Source organism: Pseudorca crassidens, chromosome 9 (genome assembly GCF_039906515.1).
Source record: "Pseudorca crassidens isolate mPseCra1 chromosome 9, mPseCra1.hap1, whole genome shotgun sequence".
NCBI lineage: Eukaryota > Metazoa > Chordata > Mammalia > Artiodactyla > Delphinidae > Pseudorca > Pseudorca crassidens.
Genome location: NC_090304.1, coordinates 91,013,254 through 91,034,970, shown reverse-complemented (window position 1 = coordinate 91,034,970; position 21,717 = coordinate 91,013,254). Strand labels below are relative to the sequence as shown.

At 56.7% G+C, this 21,717-nt stretch overlaps 1 protein-coding gene across 1 annotated transcript; it reads left to right on the top strand.

Annotated features, from left to right (window-relative positions):
* The first annotated feature begins 379 nt into the window (after positions 1-379).
* On the top strand, positions 380-14,192 carry DRD2 (dopamine receptor D2). The gene is made up of 7 exons (XM_067747669.1): positions 380-691; positions 5,643-5,752; positions 6,810-6,946; positions 8,101-8,291; positions 9,193-9,279; positions 10,827-11,154; positions 12,891-14,192. Exons 1-7 carry the CDS (start codon positions 407-409, stop codon positions 13,082-13,084), a joined length of 1,332 nt encoding a protein of 443 aa, XP_067603770.1. The 5' UTR covers positions 380-406; the 3' UTR covers positions 13,085-14,192.
* Positions 14,193-21,717: the final 7,525 nt, after the last annotated feature.

Here is a 21,717-nt window from a genome sequence, read left to right as displayed (position 1 = left end):
AATGAATGAATGCATATCTCTAGTCTTCCCACTAGAAGCTGAACTCCTCACTAACTTGTGTGGGGCATGGGATGCACTTAATTTTTTGTTAAATAAATGGGTGAATGAATGATCAGCTCTTTTCAAGATCATCTATTATAGTTAAAAAATTGTACTTTCTCATTTGTTTTACCATCTGCAAGAACTTGCTAGCAGAAGAGTGGCAGCAGGCCCCAGTGTTTTAAAAAGATTTGGGGATGCAAACCTTAAATCCTGAGGCTGGAGAATTCTCTTTTAACCTCCCATGGTACGTTTTAGCCCCGGAGCCCTCTGTGGGTGGCAGCATGCTTTGGGAGGCCCTCCTGCTTACGCCCTGTGTCCGTTTCTCCTGGCCAGAGCCTGGCTACCCAGTGGCCCCGCTGCTCCCATGGATCCGCTGAACCTGTCCTGGTACGATGACGATCTGGAGAGCCGGAACTGGAGCCGGCCCTTCAACGGGTCCGAAGGGAAAGCCGACAGGCCCCACTACAACTACTACGCCATGCTGCTAACCCTGCTCATTTTCGTCATCGTCTTCGGCAACGTGCTGGTGTGCATGGCCGTGTCCCGCGAGAAGGCGCTGCAGACCACCACCAACTACCTGATCGTCAGCCTCGCTGTGGCCGACCTCCTGGTGGCCACGCTTGTCATGCCCTGGGTGGTCTACCTGGAGGTAGGTCTGGGCCCCTGCTGTGCTCGGGCGCCTTCCCGGGGAGGGTCCAGGCTCCTCACCGGCTCCCTCCAAGAGTGCGCCTTCTCCTCCACTCTGGGCTCAGTCTTACAAATTGGGTAGATCGTCTCCTTAACAATCCTGACTACCCGTTGTAAGGTGCTTAGTAAGTGCCAGGCCTCGCGTTAGTCCTTCACATACAGCATCTCCCCACCGAGCCCTCACAGCATCTTCTGGGTGGTGAGCCAGATGGTCAGAGAAGTTAGGTGACTTCTCCAGCCTCACACAGCGGCTGGAATTCGGGCCCCAGAGTTGGTTCATTAGGTCGTGTTGAGAACGGGAGTCATGGACAAGGATCCCTGAAGATGGCGGAGGCTCGTGCTCCCGGGCCTGGAATCTTCACCCTTCTCTCCCTGCTTCGGAATGCGGGCTGTTGCCCCACGCTCTCCTCCCTGCCCTCCCCACTCCTCCGTGTGTCCTAGGCTGTGTCTGGGACCTCCAGCTCAAGGCCGCTGTGAACTGTGCTATACCCCCTTTCCTGGGGAAGGACCACATGGTGACGCATTGCTCGGCCGGGAACAGAGCCCAGCCCTGAGCCCGGAATAGTGAGTATGCAGCCCCTGCTGTGGGCCAGGTGCTGCCGGGCATTCCATGGACACATACTCAGCAAATACTCATGCTGATTCTGACTCGATATCATTCTTCTCACTTTAAGGAGGAGGAAACAGAAGCTTTGAGAAGTTGCCTGTCTTTACCTGGATCACACAGCAAAGGGGGAAATCACTGAGAAGTCCTGAAGTGGGGACCCACCTCCAGGAGGACACTTTCCAGAGTTGGCAGGCAGATGAGGGAGGGCCTGGGGGATCTGGGTGGGCACAGGCTAGATCCCGCCACTTTCTCTGCCCTGGGTTCTGGGGGTGGAGTCTGGATTCAAGGGAAGCTGACCAGGCATTCAGGAAAAAGCCAATGCCAAGGTCACTAAGATCTCTGAGCTGTTACCTCCCCGCCCCGGGCGAGAGGGAAATTTACCTGTGCCGTAGAGACAAGCCCCTGCCTGGGAGGGAAGGCTTCCACCTTTCAAAGAAAACATGAAACCTTTGTAGGTTTGAGCAGAGGACACATCTAGCAGAAGAAGCGGAGGTGGGGAGGAGAAGCTGGTCTTACGGTCTCCATGTCCCCAGAGGCTCCTGTTGTCACTACCACACGGGCCCACATGGAGCTCTGGGCTATCACTCCCTTGGTTTCCTTTAGCACGGCTCAGACAGGCTGGAACTTTCAAAATGACCGGAATGTTAAGAGACAACCAACAAGAAACAGACAATAGATACAATACAACCTAAAAGCATACAGGCGCCACCAGCCAGCCGTCCAATTATTCCATGACTGCACGTTTGTGGAGACCCCTAGACTCTGTCCATCCCACATCCTGTTTGAGGGCCTCTCCTTGAGGAACGCCTTCTTGATTCTTACACTTGTTCCCCGCCTGCTCCCCTGAAAAGGAGGTTCCCAGGCCGCAGACCATCAGGTGAAAAATGATGGGTATCTGGCCAAGCAAATAACCTCTCTGCGCCTGGTTTCCTCATCTAGAAATGAAGATAATCACAGTGCTTATGTCATAGCATTGTTTGAGAATCTCATGCGTTAATATATGAGAAGTGCTTAGAATGGCGGCAGGCATATAGGAAGCACCGTGTAAAAGTAGTCATGGCAACGCTGATGAAGATGAAGATGCTGATAGGTAGCCACACCTCTGCACATTGAAGGACCCTCCCCATGCCCAGGCAAAGAGGTGTCCTCTTCCAGAGGGAGGCTTGCTCTGCCCAGGACTCTGGGTGTGGGATCTGGGGCTTCCAGACCCACCCCCGCTACCCAGAGCCTCCAAGGGAGAGCCACATCTGTGCGTTAGGGCTCCTAGGAATCTCTAGGTTCTCGACACACATATTTTAAACATACCTGTTCACATTATTTTAAAGGTGAAGCTCAGTGTTTCAGGCGAGGGTGAAGAATGGCATCTCAGAGGGCAATGCTCAAACTCTTCCATCAAACAAGAGCTGGACAGCGGGCCCTGCGACATTGTCTCGGGTACTTATTGTCCCTAGAGAATGTCTCAGGTGGAGTCTCACCCTATCCCCACATCCTGTTAAAGTATCCTCCCAACCATATACTGTACCCTCTCCAGAGACAATCTCGTTGTCCAGAATTTTCCATCCTGTTCCATTCCCAGCGATGCTAAATGCCTCTGATAGCTGTCATGTCGGCATCTGCTGCTCAGTGTACGGGAAGCACGCTGGGTTTGGAATGAGAGAACCGGGTTCGATTCCTGACCACTTTCCACCTGGAGACACTGAGAGAAGAGAGCCAGGGCCTGCTTGTCTGCATAGGCCATTTTGGCCTCACAAGCCCTTGAGAGGAGGCTTTGCCTCGTGAATTTTCCAGAAAAGCAGATGCGATTGAGAAAATGAGCAGACTCAGATCCCCGTTCTTGACTCGCTCAGTCAACAGGTGTGAGCATGTCTGCATCCTGCCCCATTCCTGGGGCTGGGCTCCAAGGCCATGGCAGGGCCATTATAGTGCAGCCCGATGGAGATGACGAGGGAGCAGCCTCCACAGGAGATGTGGGAGCACGACGGGGCGGGGAGCATAGGACCAGGCCTGGAGGCGTTGGGGAAGGCTCGCAGGCAGAGGTGATGCTTTCAGAAGAATTAGCCAGGAGAGGAGCAAAGGCACTTGCACTGCAGGCAGAGGAAAAAGTGTGCAAAGCCCCAGAGTGGGGTGTAGGGGCAGGGGTGTAGCTGCTGGAGGTTTCGAGGGGCGGTGGCCTCCGAGGTTTGCCGTCACATTCCATAGAAATGAGTGTAAAGTGTTTGGAACCGTGCCTGACACATGTGTATAAGTTATTGTTAGGATTTAGCCGAGGCAGCTTGAGGCCCATCCCACCGGTCTCATTCTGTGCAAGAATATTGAAGAATGTCCAAAGGTGTGGAGGAAACAGCCCTGAAGTGGGACTAGTATAGCTGGGGGACGGTACTCCCTTTGTTACTAAATGATCAGGTGCTCTTGGGCAAGTCCTTTTCCTCCCTGACCCCGTTAGTCTACCCTTGCCGTTACAATCTCTCCTTTCCCACTTTGTGTTTATCTAGTACTTTTTACATAATCATCTCCTCTTTTGACAAGCTAGATTGTCCCCTCCAAGGCAGCTCAGGAGAGAGCATAGGATGTGCTGCCCAAAGAGCTTGCTTCAAATTCCAGCCCTGCTGCGTACTAGCTGGGTGTACTCCTCAGCTGCATTCCCTCATCCAAGAATGGGCACAAGCAATCCCCTCTTGTCCAAGCTTTAAGCACAATAAATGAGATGAAGTATGTGCCCACAGGAGACGCTCTGTAAACAGTGGCTATCCACACGCTTTCTTGAGCCTTTGATCCAGAAGCCCCTAACTGCGTTCTAGAGCAGCTGCTCCTGGAACCTCGGAGGAAGCCCCGCCTTCTTCTGTCCTCCAGGAAGCCTTTGGCGGGCAGGGATTGAGAGCTCCCTGAAGGCTGTGTCAGGATTGTTCACCACTGTGCCCCAGAGTCTAGGACAGAGCCAGCCGCATAGTAAGTTGTCCAATAAGTGTCTGTAGAAGAGAAGGCAGGGAGGACGGAAGGAAGCAGGGAGGATGGAGAAGACGGCCCTGATATCTCAGACCTAGAACCCCAGGGGAATGACAGCAGTTTGGAAATACTAGTCCTAGGAGGGCGCCAAGGTGGAGCACAGACCATGTGGGCCTGGGACCCTCTCAGTAGTGTCTTAAAGGTAGACTCTGTTGATGCCAGGGAAGCCTCTTCTATCCCCGTCCACCTGTGCCCGCCTCCCTGGCCCCCGGATATCCAGCTCACCTGGCCAGCGTGGCGACACGAGAGGCCTCCTGTCTTCTGGGAAAAGCTGCAGTTTCCTCCAAGCAGTTCCCATCACTGTGCTTCAATGCCAGCAACTGGTTTTATGCCTGAGAGCAGCTAAGAGGCCAGTGCTGAGAGTAAGCATTATAATTAGCCCTGCTGCCCTGCTGTGCCCCACAGAGTGGGTCCTGCTCTGCTCCCGTCACGGGGAGGGGCTTTCCTGCTCCCCTTTTCTCCGATAGGTAGTAGTGCAAGTCGTATCTCCCTGTCCTGACTCTGTCCTCAGGGATGGGGCCTGCTCCAACCTTCCACGGCCGCCAGGGCCAGCCTGCTGTGTGTGCCTGTGTGTGTAAATGGGAGGTGTCAGGGTGTGGGTGTGCATGGGGGGTAGGAATGTGTCTGTCGGGGGGGAAGAGGGGTGCAAAACGCTCTTGCCGAGAGCTGGGCTCCTCATTTTACACTGAAGCAGGGATGTGTCATTACACACCTTCCCCAGCCCGTCCTGCTCTTCTGAAAGCTCTAGTCCAGGCTTGCCTTCTTTCACTCTCTAAGTGTAACAAGGAGCAGAAACGTCTTCACTGCTTCATAGTCACTGTCTTCACCACTGTTCTTAACAGACACTTACTGGGTCCCAACTCTGTGCCATACACCAAGGAGCAGCCCGGCTCCCCTAGAAACCTGGGCCAGGGCAGGGCAGGAGCTGAGCTGAAAGGCCTTAGGCGAGTCACTGCACTTTTCTGAGGCTCGGTTTCCTCACTGGTAACATGAGGATCACAGGGTGTTCACACAAACGTTCTACAGGTGAGGGTTCAAAGCTGAGGCACTTGAGTAAGTTGGTCATCTTTCTTCTAGCAAAGTTCTTGGCACAAAGTGGCCTTATGTGTCTAGGAGGAGAAGGGGCCGGGGCAAGGACCTCAGACACCTGTGGGTACAGCTTCCCATGGCTCCCCTCTCCTCCCTCGGCCAGAGCCCCACGAGACCCCCACTGAGCCCATGGCCCGGTCTGCCCCGGGACGCCGAGCTACAGTGCCTGAGCCAATCTCCTCTCCTGTCCGCCCATTATGTTGCCTTGTCCTAGGTGGTGGGCGAGTGGAAATTCAGCAGGATCCACTGTGATATCTTTGTCACTCTGGACGTCATGATGTGCACGGCAAGCATCCTGAACCTGTGTGCCATCAGCATTGACAGGTGAGCCCAGCCAGGATGGGGGAGGGGACCTAGACCCTTCACCTCTTGGGCTGCCCCACCTCTTCTGCAGGGTCAGGCTCTGTCCATGATGCTATACGGCTGGCTGTGTGCCTGTGAGTCCGCGTGTCTGTGTGTGCATGTGTGCATGTACGCGTGCACGCGTGAGTGTGTGCACGTGTGTGGGAGAGGACAGGCCCCCTAAAGGGAGACTGTCTATGGGCAGTGATGCTACAAAGAATACCCAGACAGGGACAGGCACAGAGGAGAAAGCCCCTGACCTGACTGAAGCCCTAGCCCTATCACTTCTTACTTGCGTGACCTCGGGCAGATTGCAGATGTTTTCAGAGCCCTAGTTTCACTGTCTACAAACCAGGCATGATGGTACCTGCCCACATGCGGGTCTCGTATCTGGTTGTGCATTTTGCGTCCAGCACAGGGCACAAGGCCAAGGGGGCCCAGGTTCTGCCCACCTGGCTAAGCTCTATCCCCAGAGCCTTTTACTAATTTGCACACATGGGCCACATGGACTCCCAGAGGCCCTGGCTCTACACCCTCTGCTGGATTCTTGGAAGATGAATGGAACTAATGTCTCAGAAGTGCTGGGTAGGGCGATGTGTGGCATCACAAACAATTACCATTGTTATTATTTTTTGCTGAATGAGACCTAACCCTTGCTCTGAGGGTCCTGGCTACCAATCCATCATCAAACACTTCTACCCGTCACGGGCCCAGCACAGGTGCAGGGGGTACAGTTTCAAAGGTGCAAAGACCCAGGCCGTGGCCCCTCGAAAAGCCTAAAATCCAAGCAGGGAGACTGGAGTGGCAGATACGGTCCAAGATGGAATGGTAGCCGGTCAGTCAGCAAACACTTGATTGGCAGTCACCAACTGTCCTTGCTGTCTGAGTTGGGGGCAGGAGAGCGTTGATTTAGAGTAAACAGGAGGTGGACCAACTTTCCATCCTCCCAAAGTGGGGTCTCTGTTGTGCCAATGTTGTGGAGTGAGTGGTCCCTGGGCCTGCACCCCAGACTCAAGGTTCCCGCCCCGCGCCCTCACAGGTACACAGCCGTGGCCATGCCCATGCTCTACAACACGCGCTACAGCTCCAAGCGCCGAGTCACCGTCATGATCACCATCGTCTGGGTCCTGTCCTTCACCATCTCCTGCCCGCTGCTCTTCGGACTCAACAACACAGGTGAGTCCTGCCTCTGGTTGCCTGGGGCTCAGCTGGCCCCAGCCCTGGCCCTGTGCAGGACCTTGAGGGAGCTAAACCCTGGTGTGGACATGGGTGGTGACCCATCAGGAGCCTGTCCGCCACCTCGGCCTGAGGCCAGGCTGAGTCTCCTGGGCCAAGCCTGACTCCGAGTTGTACCTGGTAAGGTCAGAGAGGAACAATGGCCTGGAGCACAAGGGAGCTGGGTGAGGAGTGGGGATAATGCTTCAGAAGGACGCCTGGCCATTTTCAACTTTGAACTGAAGCAGACCAGGCAGCCTTGCAAAATGCACGTGTGTGCCTGTCTGTGGGTGTGCACACAGGGTAGGAGGCTGCCGGGTCTCCATCACCCCTGATAATAGTGTTTGTATAATGAAGCTGCAGCCTCCGGGCCGGCCAATCCCAGGCCAGGCCTGAGCCACCTGGAGCAGGAAAGGTAGAAACAAGTAGGAGGCTAGCTCACTGTGACTGTGTCCTGTGCAAGGCAGTCAGGAGCGCCTCCGACAGAAGAGGCGACCGTCAGGGAGATAGATGACACTGGTGTGCCTCCAGAGACCATCACCGGACAGGACACAAGGAAGCCTTGAAAGCATGCGGTTCAAGATCTAAGTGTCATGGGAATTCCAAGAAGCAGGAATAGGGCTAAACGTGCTTGGATTAATCTGGAAAGGCCCTGGGAGAGAGGATAGACATCTGCTAGATCAGGAAGGGAACTTGGAAAGACATTGGAACACAGGTGAGTTCAGCAAAGAGGACCAAGTCACCTTCTCCCTAAAATTAAAAGGTGTCAGACCTCCCGCCAATACACAGGAAAGGCTACAATAATAGGTTACTCTGCTTCTATCATTTTCTTCCGTCATTTTGTCCCCAAAACCGTGGCGCCACTCGTGTGCTCATGGATGACAAAACTAATGATGAAGTAACGAGGGGATATTAATGGAAATGCTTGGAAACAGTCATCACAGCTTGGCTTTCTGCTCATGGTTGTTTTTAATACTCTGATTTATGCTGCACATTCACTTACATCTAACGTTTCCAGGCCGCCTTAGGCGTCTAGTCATATTCCCGGTAACTGGGAAGGCACTGTGGCCCGGGGGGCCTGCTGACACACCCACCTGGGGCTCTCCTCCCCCCAGACCAGAACGAATGCATCATCGCCAACCCCGCCTTCGTGGTCTACTCCTCCATCGTCTCCTTCTACGTGCCCTTCCTCGTCACCCTGCTGGTCTACATCAAGATCTACATCGTCCTCCGCAGGCGGCGCAAGCGGGTCAACACTAAGCGCAGCAGCCGGGCTTTCAGGGCCAACCTGAAGGCCCCGCTCAAGGTCCCGAGCTCCCCTCCCCCGACGTCCCTGCCTAACCGTGACCCAGGGGTGCATGGGGTCCAGGCTGGAGGAGCTCCGAGGAGCCGGGCGTGGGCAGATTTCGAAGGCTGGGACCTCAGTGGGCGACTTGAATCTCCAGGGGTCGGAGGTGGGGAGCGGGCGGAGATCACCTGGGAGGAGAGGACTCTGCATGGAGACCACCGTCTGAACCCAGCAGCTCCTGGAACTCCATGGCTTTGCTGTCCTCCCTTTCTCCTTTCCTCACTCTGGCCCTTCTGTCTCCCTTTCTGCCCCTCTGAGGCCTCCATCCCATCTCCTTTATCTCCCATGCTCTGTCCTCTTCTGTTCAAACCTCCTTCTACCTCACCTGCTCCCACCTACTTCCCTCCTCTGCCTCCCTTTCTTTTCCATACTTGTGTCTTGTGACTTCCCTCCGCTCAGCCCTCCCTGAGGAAGATGGTATGTGGGCACAGAAGGAACAAGTGCTTTGGGCTTAGACACATCAGGTTCAAATCCTGGCACTGCCACTTTTTTGCTGAGTGACCTTGGGCAAGTTGCTTAACTTCTCTGAGCCTGTTTCCTCATCTGTTAAACGTGAATCAAAATACAGATCTCACAGGGTGGTCTTGAGGATTCGGTGTGAGAGGGATTGAGCATGCCTACTAGGGTGCCAGACCCTTAGCAGGTGCCACATAAAAGTCAGGGCCCTGCTGTCCCTCACTCTGCCCACCTCTTCCTATCACAGTACCGAGCCCACCCTTGCCTCGATTGCCTCCTCAGGCCCCCAGCCCCCTAATCTCTGCCCTCCTCTGAGCTCCTGTGCCCAGTCTGACTATCCGGCATTGAGATTCTGTCCCCAGCCCCCTCCCCGTCATGACCCATGTGCTGGCTCACTCCACAGGGCAACTGCACTCACCCTGAGGACATGAAACTCTGCACCGTTATCATGAAGTCTAATGGGAGTTTCCCTGTGAACAGGCGGAGAGTGGTAAGTGTCCAGGTCAGGGACCTGGAGCCTGGTCTCTGCCTCTAGGGAAATGCACCTGCCATGATTCTCGAAGACCTCACCAGCTGCTCAAAGGGTTAAGCACCTCTCAGGATCCCCCACTTTGTTTCAGCCGAGGCCAGGCTTACCACACACACTCGTAAGCAGGCAAGGAGCAAGACAGCTCAATTCTGCAAGGCACAGAGAGGGACCCCTAGCACAAGGAAATGGTTGGGAGAAAGGACTTGGCCGTATAACAATAACAATAATAATAATGGCTATGACCATTAACTGAGCACCTACCATCTTCCTAGTATCTCATCAAATCCTCACGGCGACCCTGAGAGGTTAAGTCTTCTTGATCTTATGGGTCTTCATTTTATAGAAGAGAAAGAGAGGCTCAGAGAGGTTAGGTAACTCACCCAGGCCAAACAGTGAGTGAGAGAGTGAGTAGTTGAGTCCAGACCTAAGCGACTCTCTGAAATCCATGCCCGTGTTCTTTCCACTTGCATACGCTGCCTTACAGACAGGCAGGTTCTGGGGTTGGAGGCTGGGTGCTGGGGGAGGAGGGAGCAGAGCGGGCATGGGGCTCACAGTAAAGTGCAGCCTGTAAGTAGAGCCCAGAGATGCAGAATCCCAGCAGACCCCAGGGTCTGCTCAGTGATAGGAGCACCAGGGTCCAAGCAGCAGATGTCCCATCCCCTGGGGGTGAGAAGAGGATGGACCAGGGAACCCACAGAGAACTGCACACCAAGTCCAGGTCAGGTGTTCTCAGGAAGCAGGGCCCCTGCTCTTCACTTGAACATTCACTGTTCACCTGCAAGGGCAGGGCTCCAAGCAACCGTTTGAGATACAGGAGCCGAGACAGGCACTCAGGATCGGGGCACTTGGGCACGCAGTGAGGCTGCGTTTCAGAAGCTCAGGCTGAGACCCTAAGTCCTGGAATAAGGGAGCATGAGGAAGGACCTGAGGCCAGGGCCCTCAAGATCAGCCCAGCGAGGAAGATGTGGGGACCCAGGGGTCCACCCTTCGGCCCCTGCATCAGTCTACCAGGAGAAATGGAGCTCACCTGTGAGTGCAGGTCAGCCTGACAGCCCCTGTTTCGGCCTGGCAGGAAGAACAGGGTTGCCCTCATGCAGTTAGAACATGAGGTCCTGGAGGCTGGCGCCTGGCCCTTAGCTGGCACTCAGTGAGTGTTGCTCAGTTCCTAACAGAGAAGCGCCAGGTACAAAGCCCCCATAGAATGGTGGTGGGGTCGCTGAGGCTGCCTGGGGATTGCTCTGAGAAGGGAGCCAGGGAGACCTGGCGGGTGGGGACTGCCTTGGGCCCTGGATCCTGCCCCCAGACAGTCCCTGCCTCCCAAAATGATCATCCCCCTTGCCTTGCTGGCAGAGTGACCCTGTGGTGCTCGTAGGAGTCTCCGCAGGGGGATAATGAAGGTCCGGGTGGGGCTGGGTGAGGTCAGGTGAGGCCAGAGGGGCCGGGTGAGGCTGGGTGGCTATGGCTGAGAACTTGCCTGGCTCTACCCAGAGCTCTCTGCCTCTGTGCAGGAGGCTGCCCGCCGAGCCCAGGAACTGGAAATGGAGATGCTCTCCAGCACCAGCCCGCCCGAGAGGACCCGGTACAGCCCCATCGCGCCCAGCCACCACCAGCTGACCCTCCCCAACGCATCCCACCACGGCCTCCACAGCACACCTGACAGTCCTGCCAAACCAGAGAAGAACGGACATGCCAAAGACCATACCAGGATTGCCAAGTTCTTTGAGATCCAGACCATGCCCAACGGCAAAACCCGGACCTCTCTTAAGACCATAAGCCGCAGGAAGCTCTCCCAGCAGAAGGAGAAGAAGGCCACCCAGATGCTCGCCATTGTTCTCGGTGAGTCGGCCCTGGCTGCGGGACACAGCCTGCCTCTGCCCAGCCCTGGCTGAGCAATGGACCCATCACTGTAGGTCCCATTACTTACCATCCCCCCCTAATCATGGCTGCTAGGTCACAGGACTGGCACTTTTCAGGCACAGGTCAAGCCCACTGACATATTTGACTAGGTAGATTCTATAATTATGCTCATTTTAAAGATGTGGAAACTGAGGTTCAGAGAGCTTTTGTCACTTGATCAAAGAGGACACATGATTTAAACTCAGGCAGTCCCACTTCAGAATCTGAACTTGACCACTTTACCATAATGACCCCCAGAACCTCGTGACCCTGGGTAGGTCATTTCTCTCTCTCATCTCCCCATCAGTAGAGAGTAGGTTACTTTTCAGGGTTGTCGTGGTCATCAGATGATACACGGTGGTGAAAGCATTTTACAAACTCCAAAGCCGTACACACAAGCGTTGTTAATATTGCTGTTGTTGAGGAATCAGGAAACTCACTTGCCTCAACCGAGACCCGGTGGGACCAAAGCTGTGAACGATAAACGGGGCTGTGAGGGGGCCCCCGATCTAAATGAGAGTGAGTGAGACAAGGCTTTAGAATAAATTCTCGGTCAAGAATCCAGGGCTGGACTGATATGGGTGACGGGGACAGGATGGAGGGACTGATGTGTCTCTGCCTTCCAGGCAGCACCCAGGGCAGTTGTGACACCCACCCACACCCACCATCCCTTTGGCCTCCCAACAGTCCTATGACATGAGAAGGACAGGTGTCACTGTTCTGGTTTTACAAATGAGAGCTCGTGGTCATAGCAGGTTAGGGGACCAACCCGTGATCACGCGGCTGGGAGAGGCAGAGCGGGCTCTGGCCAGGGCCTCTGCTCCAGTCCTGGGGGGTATCTGCTTTGTGGCCCTGCCCTTCCCAGGCACTGCTCCATCCCCGGGGAATTCCCGTGTGCCCGTGTGGCATTCTGTGCAGACGGTGCCTCCCCACGGAGCGTCCCACCGAACAGGAGGTCCTGAGTTAGGCAGGCAGAGAGGTGGGCAGGAGGTCGGACTCGTGACAGCCTTGTGTCACCAGGCGGGGATTAGCAAGGGGTGTCCACCAAGGGCTGGGGAAGCTGGGGGAAAGCGTAGCAAGCGCCTGGCCACTTGGGGACCTTGATAGACTGGAGTTCAGATCTCGGCTTTGCCACCAAGAGTGGAGTGGCCTTGCGCACATCACAGAGCTGTCCCGAGCCTTGGTTTCCTGCCTTCCTCGTGGGGATGCCAAGAGGACTAAGTGGCTGCGCACCCAGCTCTCCCTCTGGCCCCAACCACGCGTTCCCCACGGCAGTGAACAGACCCTCCACTCCCAGCTTCTGCGGAAGGTCGTCTCAAAGACGACGAGGAAGTAGAGTAGATCCAGCCATTTCCACCAGCTGACCCGTGTCAGGATGTTAAGCGTTTGGATTTGTTTCCAAGCCCTTTATCCTCCCTTATGAGGTGGGTATCGTTATATACACTGCACAGGCAGGAAAACAAGGCCGAGGGAGGTGAGATGACTGCAAACTGGGGTCAGAGGCAGGTCCAGCATCCAAGTCCGCGGCTCCCCCTGCGGTGCTCTTGCAGCCTTGGTGCCTGGGCGGGGCCTGAAGCACGCGATCCGGGTCCTCCCCCTCTGCCCCACCCGGCGCAGCCTCCCCACCCAGGCCCTCCCCGGCCCCAGGCACCCCTGACTGCCCCCCTCTCCCCCAGGCGTGTTCATCATCTGCTGGCTGCCCTTCTTCATCACCCACATCCTGAACATACACTGTGACTGCAACATCCCACCCGTCCTGTACAGCGCCTTCACGTGGCTGGGCTACGTCAACAGCGCCGTGAACCCCATCATCTACACCACCTTCAACATTGAGTTCCGCAAGGCCTTCCTGAAGATCCTACACTGCTGACCCAGCTGCCCATCTGCACAGCAGCCTGCTTCCCAACTCCCTGCCCAGCGGCCCTGCCTCGGGCCCTGGGAGCCGTGGGCAGGGTGACACAGGGCAGACTCGGCCTTCTCCTCGCCCGCAGGCCCTGCGGCGTTAGCTTGGCTCCACGGCCCTCACTGACCGCACACCCTCGCTCTACCAGGGCAGTGCTAGAGAGCCAGGCACCGTGCCAGCCCTCGGGCCGGACCCCTGGCTCAGAGGCAGCTCACGGAGCCCCCTCCCACTTCCAGACCCTCTCTCCTTGGCACCAAAGACACAGCCGCCTTCTCTGACCTTTCTCTGGGGCTCTGGGGTTGCTGGGCCAGTGTCAAAGCTCAGAGGCCATGCTGGCCTGGTCTTCACAGGCCTGTGCTGGAGCGGGCAGTGGGGAGCGATGGACAGTTCACACCCCCCAAGGCCTACACCAGGGAAGCCAGAGCTCTTGCCAAGGCCCCAGGCAACTTCAGGCCCGGGAGACCCATGTACATACCAGGTCTGGATGGACCCCAGAGAAGCCCAAGCCCAAAACTTCACCCCTTCTCCCCCACCGAGCCTGGCAGGAGCTGCTACTTCCATCCACAGCAGTGGGTCCCGACCCCACCCAGCTCCCCGTGAGGTTTCCATACTCCAAGAGCCCAGGAGGGTCTGCGGGGAGAGGACCACCGCTATCCCAAGCCCATTCTGCTGCCCCCCTGACGGACGTGGGTGCCTCTCTGTAGCACATGTCGGGCCAACCTGGGAGAGCTGGCAGGGAAGGCGGGCACATGACATGTTTGGGGCTTGGTTGGGGGTGTCTGAGGTCCTATGGGAGACTGCTCCTGACACCCTCTGCCGCAAACCACGTCCTTCTCTCTTCCTTCCGCCTCTCCACTCTCCAGTCCTCTTGTCCCCCTTTCTTTCCACTGCCTCCGCCTTAGAGGAGCCCATGGCTAAGCGGCTGCTGAATACCGTTCGGCCTGCCCTGGCCCTGCCAGAGGGAGGAGGGGAAGCTGCAGCTTGGGGGAGCCCCCAGGCCCCAAACTCTGTAACATCACTACACATGCTCCAAACTAATAAAACTTTGACAAGAGTCACATGCAGGGCCCCTCAAGCGGAGGGCGCAGTGTCACCTCCAGTCTCTGCACCCGGTATGGCCGAAGCTCCGTGTCTGTGCTGGGGGTCAGAGTTGGAGCCTTTCTGCAGACCCTCCAGAGAAGGTGGCCCTGGCCCCCATCAGCGGGTACAGGACTTTGGGGGAAAGGAGGAGAGGAGCTGCTGCAGGAGGGCCAAGGAGAAGACGTGTGTGCCTGTGTGTTGCTCCCCTCATCCAGTCCTCTCCTCCTGAGGGACGTGAGCGCTCTCAGAGCTGCAGTTGGCTGGTCCTGATCTTCAACCACCAGCCAAGATGGAAGGGGAGAACGTTTCCAGTAGCCCACGGGTCCCCTAATTGCCAGAGCAGCAGGGTCCTACCAGAGGCAAGCCAGGCTATCCCCACTTCCCTCTGCTCCCCTCCAGGTCCTGGCACCTCTGCAGGCCCAGTCCTTAGCCCTGCTCGTCCACCAGGGCAGGGAAGGCTCTGTGGGAAAGGTGGCCTTCGAGGTGCGGCTGTGCCCACGTCTGTGTCTGCCCCTTCCCCCGTCTCGCATCAGGACCCCTTCCTCCGGGGCAGGCGGGGAGGCCCTGCGTAACGTGGCCTGGTGTCCTCCTGCCTCTTGGCCTCCAGACCAGTCGCAGCTCCAAGCCTTCTGGGGCCATGACTTGGCACTGACCCAACAACAGAAATCTGGCTTTTTAAAAATGAAATGTAAATCAACCCAGTGAAGGAGGAATATTCTTACCACCTTGAGAATAACAGCGGTGATAACAAACAAGGTGCTGGCACCCACGGGCTCAGGCTCCGGGGAGCTGTCAGGGCATAATTTGCATGCTAAATACAATATTTTTAGCACCAAAGTTTGGAGCACTTAACTTGCCCTGAACACTTAATTATGGACTTTGATCTTCTCCCTGAACCTGAATGTAGCACGAAGCCCTGGGAGAGGCTCCTGTCCCCAGAATACCCGATTCCAGAAGGTGGGCAAAACAGGCTCCTGGTCTAGCTGGAACGGGGGGTCAATAACCCAGTGACCCCCTCCTGCGGAAGGCACCAGACCCCCAAGGGGGCTAGAACCCCCCCCCCGAGACCTGTCAGCTCTGTTACCCACCCCATAGCCAAGGCGCGCGTGTGCACGCGTGCACACACACACAGATACACGCACACACCCACGCACACACATGCACACACACACTCAGTCTATGAATGATCTTGACCTGGATGGGAGCTTAAAAGCTCATCATTAGAAATCTCAGGAGGTCACATAGGTTTATTAGCTGTGGGAGTTGTAAGAGATGACGAAAGGATGGAGAGAGAAGAAGAGAAGGGAGGGAGGGAGGGAGGGAGGAAGGAAGGAGGGAGGGAGGGAGCGAAGGAGGGAGGGAAGGAAGGAAGGAGGGAAGGAAGGAAGGAAGGAAGGAAGGAGGGAGGGAGGGAGGGAGGGAGGAGGGAAGGCAGCCTGAAAGCCGTTTGGGAAGAGCACTGACAGGGAGCAGAGGGGAAGAGGGCAGGCAGGGGCGGGAGGCGGGGCAGGGAAAGTTGCCCACAGCTGTCATGAAGCTTCAAGTCTTTCTTCCAGACAGCAGATTGACAGCTGGAGTGGGCAGGGGGAGGGCTGGGCTCCCCCCTCTCCCCACTCGGTGCTTCAGGGGCAGAGGGATGGTGCGCGACCCAGGAACGCCAAGTGGAAGGGGGCGGCCCAGGCTCTGGCTGTCTCGCAAGAGGCCCTGACAGCGAGGGCAGTAGCAAGCCAGCGGCTGGGCAGGCTGCAGCTCCGATTTTTCTCTCCTCACCGCCTGTCCCTGTGCTTCTGCCTCTGTGCTCGTCTTTGTCTGTAGAATGCCTTTTAATCAAAGGATCACTGATCTGCCTTTACAGAAGGGGGAGTCTGCACCCCCCAGCCCCCTCTCCCAGAGCACAGCAAGGAAGCCCCACTTCAGGTGTGAGCCTTCCCGGTCAGGCACAGTGGAGCACTTTGCATCCTCCTCTCAGGTGTCCGTTTGTGACTGCAGGTCTTCAAGCTTCAGGCCCTTATTCGTCCCCTAGTGGGCTCTGGAGAAGTCCCAGGTGGCGACGGGCGGGGGAGGTGTCCTGGGAATGGAGACGGCAGCAGCGCAGGATAAACTGCATCGCCTCACCATGCATCTCACTCGGTGAATGTTTATTGAGTAACTGTTTATTGTGCTCCAGACCCTGAGCGAGGTGCCGGGAATGAACAGTGGAAAAGGGGGTCAACATCCCTGCCTTCGCAGGTTCACAATCCAGTTGACGCCGGGCGTTACCCACAATCACACGATAGTGGTAAAGCTCCTGGCGGAGCCCCGGCTGGGTGTGGCGACCACTGCCACAGCACACGCTGCCCCGCCCCAGGGCGCTCTTAACCTAGATGATGAGGCTGAGTGGGAGACAGAAGCCCAGGCATGCCTTGGCCCGGAACAAGTAGGTAGGGACCTGGTGAGGGCAAGAAGTGTGACGGTAGAGGACTTCCTCAATGGTGGGGCAGGAGGCCCCCCAGAGAAGCAAGCGCATAGCCTGCTGCCTGGTGGGCTCAGAACAGGGCAGTCAGTTGCCTGCACACAGGGACTTTGAGGACTGGCACACCTTGGGGGCCTTTCTAGTGTGCTCACCTATCTGGGGATCTCTTCCCACACCACCCCTGTCCTGGGGATGTGTGGCCAGTGGCCCTGTGCCCCACTGCCTCTCTGCCCTCCCTGGTCCCAGGACCCAGGCTGTGTCCGTAACGTTGGCAACCATCTATGCTGCGTGGGCCTCGCCCCAAGTGCTGTCCTGTCCTCATAACCCCTGGGGGAGGAGAAGCGTTTCATACAGGGAAGGTGGTTGCCCAGGTCTTTCAACTCTGCATCTTTTATTATTCATCCTGCCCTTTCCCTGACCAGCCCCGGGTGAAGTTGCGAGAGGCTACTGTAGTCAGAAAAAAAATTTTTTAAAGGAGAGAGAAAAAGAAAAACCATTTGGGACCAGACTTTTAGGATGCGGCCCTTGGGGTGACTATGAACAGCCTGATGGCCATTGGGGCTGCAAGAGTAAATGAGTAGGTGCTGGGGTGGGGGGGGCGCAGGTTAGGGGAAGCAGCTTTCAGTAGTGGGCGTCTCAGAAGTGGGAGGCCAGACTCTGTGCATCCATGCACCCGAAGTTCCTCTCCCGCCAACCAGGTGCCCCTGGCTCTGCTTCTGGGGGATCCAGGGAAGCAGGAAGCTGGCAGGAAGAGGGCAGACCATCTCTGCAGCGGGAGATCTACTCTGGCTTTGTGGGGTGATCGGGGGCGGGGAGAAGGAGGTACCTGGTAGGAGCAGCTTCCCATTCCCTCTCCCATCCCACCTTTGCTACTTGGCAAATAAAGCAGGGTGAGAGCTGCTGGGCAGAACCCCTGGCGTGGAGGGCATCTGGAAAGGCCTTTTACGTGGTTGGAGCCATGCAGCTCCGAGTCTGCAGGAAATGCTGTGTGACCACCACACTTGCCTGCGCTTTCTCCAGTCTTCACCCCGGCTCTGTCCTGAAACCTGGAGATGTGTGTGTGAGGCTGGAGAAAGGGAGGCAGCCTCCCCAGAACCTCAGGGGCAGTGCGAGTCAGATGTCGCCGATGAAGCAGGGTGGGGGACAGAGGTGGTGCCACCTGGGACATGGGAGAGGCAGGGGATTTTGTAGGAGCACAGCTACAGCATGCACACCTTCTGGGTTTTCCTGACCAGGCCCCACTCCAAACACTGTCCTGTTGGCCCCATGAGAAGAGTCCGGCTCTGTGCTGCATCCGGGGCAGGGAAAAGATGGAGTGGGCAAGAGAGGGAGGAAATTGCCTGGAGGAGACATGTTCTGTGGTCTAGTTCTCCCCGCAGCAGGGACCTGACCCGGCTCTTCTCAGCCTCACGTACAAACCTCTTCTCCCCACCCTACACCCTACCCACTGTGCAGTTGCTGTCTTCATCCATTTGTCCTCTCTGTGCAGGCTGAGCCCTCTCGCTGCCTCTGCCCATCGGAACATCAGCCCTGGACCCTACCCTCTCCTGGTAGATGCAGACATGGCCACCTTGCTTTGCTGACATCGAACCCCCTGTCTGGCTCCTGGGGCCTCTCAGCTGTGTGTCAGTCGGCATGACCCACTGGTGGGGCTTGCCCTGCCCTACAGCTGACCTGACACTACTTTAGGTGTGTCCCAAGAGGTCTCAGAGGCTCAGTCCACACCGAGGCACTGAAGAAGAACCGGCCCTTCCTCCCCTGAATAGGCTGGCAAAGCCGCTTCCAAGAGCATCCTCGCCGAAAGGCTGCAGGAGGCTGGGTCGTCTGTGCCTCCTTCCAAGAGAAAATTCCTCTGACTTGGGAGAAACTGCAAGATACTGTGTTGAGTGCTTACTAACAGCTTTGCCCTCTGACCACAGGGCATCCGGGTCGATCATTACCGCAAGCCAGTGAGATAAGCATTATCTCCGTTAGATGAGGCAGCCAAGTCTAAGGAAGGTTTAGCAGCCTAGGGTCACACGCTAGTGGCTGGCCCAGCTTCAGAGCCTTTCCGATACCCAGCCCCCAACAGCTTCCCTCCTCATCTCAGCCCACACGGGCAGCTGCCTCTCTCCCCTAAGTCACAGTAACAACCCCGCTGCCTGTATCCTATGCAGCAGGTACAGACGGAGGGCAGAGGGAGGACTGGGTCTAATGCGGAAAGAAGCCGATGCAGTGATGCGCTCACAACCAGGCGGGAGCCTCACCGCAGGGGGTGTTGGGACAGAGTGACCATCTCCAGCTGGGCAGTCAGAGAAGGCTTCACATGCAGGGACAGGCAAGTTGGGTGTTGAAGAATAGGCAGGACCCTGACCCAGGAGCACAGCGGGGGGTGGGGGGCGGGTGGAGGGGGCCTGTGCTCGTGAGCAGGGTGGCAGGACCAGCTGTAGGACCAGAGGAACTCTGGCCTGGGGGCGCTGGAGCCCCTGCTGGAGGCCCGAACGCGGCGGGAGTTGTGTTCTATGGGCACTGGTGGGGGCAGGGAGGGAAGGAATGGTCTCGAACAGAGGACCAGAGCTGCCCTCCGCGTGTTCAGAGAGCCCTGGGGCCCCTCTGGTGCTCTGCCCGCTGGCTGCCCCCTCCTCCACTCCCGGCCACAGGCCCAGAAACCGGCCTCCTCTTCCGCCAGCCCCTGTCACTCTTTCCAGGAGCTCCACCCCGCAGGTCGGCTTCGGAGGGACACAGTCTCCCAGCCCCCTCGTTTCCTTGATGCTTCTAGGGTGCCTTTTCAGTCCAAGGCGTTTTCCGCTGATCCCTGGGGGAACCCTTGGTGACTGCAGTGTGAGGTTACACAGGTGTCGGACTCGGGGGCAGACGCCACCGGTCCCCAGAGCCGGCCTGCCTGCTGAGACATCACAGAAGCCTCTTTGGACTTCGTGCTGCACTTTAACTCCTGTTGCTACAGCTTGCCAACCTCCCCGTCCCTTCTGGTCTCCTGGCCTCACAACCAGGAGAAGCCCCCTGAGGGACGGCGCCTCCCAGCACAGAAGGCCTCCCAGGCAGAACAAACAGGGCCGTCTGCATCTCTGGGGACGGCCAGATAGGTGGCGCCTTCTCCCAGGGCCCTCCTTGGGGAGGGATGGATTGGCTTAAGCAGCAGCACTGAGAACGCGGAAGGAGGCTCCTGTCTAGATAAAGGGTAGTGAGTGGGTGGCCAGGATAACGGTGAGAAAGGACAGAACCAGAACAATGGAGGAGAAGCAAAGTAAAGGGAGTCCCAGTGCCAGCCGGGGATGTGCGTGATCTAATTTCATCCCCTCAACGATACGCGTTACAAAGAGAGAGGCGGAGCTCAGTCTAGGTAAAGACCTCACCCCAGCTCGGCCAGACTACAAGGCCCTTCACAGGCAGGACCCCCTTCTCCACCACCTGCTTCCTTACCCTACACATGGCTCAGGGGTCTTTGGAATACGCGTTCATTCCGATAGCACACTCCCTCTGCTCGGAGCTCACAGTTGACCCTCACGTGGAGTCCAAGCTCTGGAATCATGAATGGCGTCATGGTGTCCTAATGAAGTACCCCCCCCCCCGCCTCCGCTCTTCCGCTGTGCTGTCTGCACCCACAAACAGCTTGATTGCTCTTTCACATTCCCCAGTCTCCCGTGCCCTGGCCTCTCCCACCTAGTCCAGGTATTGCCCCTCGTCTGCTATGCCCTTGTCCTCCTCTAACATTGCAGCTTCCGGAAAGCCCTTCCTGATGAACCCCACTCAGCTGGGTGACTGACTGGATGGGGGGAGATGGAGAGGAAGAGTGTAGACTGCGCTGTCTGTTCACCAGCCACCTGTAGCTGCTTAAATTTAACTTGTTGAAATTAAAAATTGGGTCCCTGGGGCTTCCCTGGTGGCGCAGTGGTTGAGTCCGCCTGCCGTTGCAGGGGACGCGGGTTCGTGCCCCGTCCGGGAAGATCCCACATGCCGCGGAGTGGCTGGGCCCGTGAGCCATGGCCGCTGAGCCTGCGCGTCGTCCGGAGCCTGTGCTCTGCAATGGGAGAGGCCACAGCGGTGAGAGGCCCACGTACCGCAAAAAAAAAAAAAAAAAATGGGTTCCTCAGTTGCATCAGCCACATTTGAAGTGCTCAGCAGCACACGGAGTTAAAGGCAGATGTGGAAGGTTTCTGTCCTCCCAGAAAGTTCTGTTGGACAGTGCTGGTCCGGAAAGACTCCTGGGTTAGGAGTCCCCTCAGCTAAGAAGAACCAGGAGCAGGCTTGGGAGGGGACGGGGAGGTTCAGTTTGGGACACTGAGTTTAAGGGTCTATAGGATCTTCACGTGCAAACGTCCAGTAGGAAATTAGGGGTTCGCATCCTCGTCTACCCCAATCTCCCCTAAACAGGTTCGAAATTCAAGCGAGATCCTCTCCTTGGGAATTGCAAAGGCCTTACTAAAATCCAATTCTAAACCTCCCTAGGAAACCTCTAGAAGGCAGCTCTGTTGAAATGGGACTCAGGGTAGATGCTGTGTGTGTCTGTAGGGTCTGTGTCTGGCTAGGGGTGGCTTGGGAAGGGAGAAGGTGGTGATGAAAAGCAATGATAGGGCTGTGTTGGCTGGAGCTGGCCTGAAATTGTGACCTCAGTTATCTCTTGGAGGAAGGGAGTAGAGAAAGCAGGGGTCTGAGGATCTCTGCTTAGACCCTGGGATCATCAGAGTTGAAATGAATCCTAGGCATGGTCCCATGTGCATCTCCATGGGACCTCTGCCATTTACAGGACCACAGGTGCAAGAAAAAAAAAATCATTTACCTTTTCTAACTGCATTCTTCAAAGTCTTCCCTCAAACTCTTCCCACCAGGATAAGCCAGACACCATTGTCCTTCCGTGGTTCACTCCTGACATTCGCACGAGTTGTTCCGAGCTCGCCTGGCTTTGAACAGGCAGCCCCACGCCCCTTCTCTGGCTCGTGCAGAATCCTCGCCTTGGAGCTAGACTCAGACCTCAGGGTGTGAGGAGAAGCAACCAGCGCTGTGCCCTCTGCCTTTCCTTTTCCTGCGCCAGCCGTTCTAGGACAGACAGAACTCCCAGGGGCACGTTTAA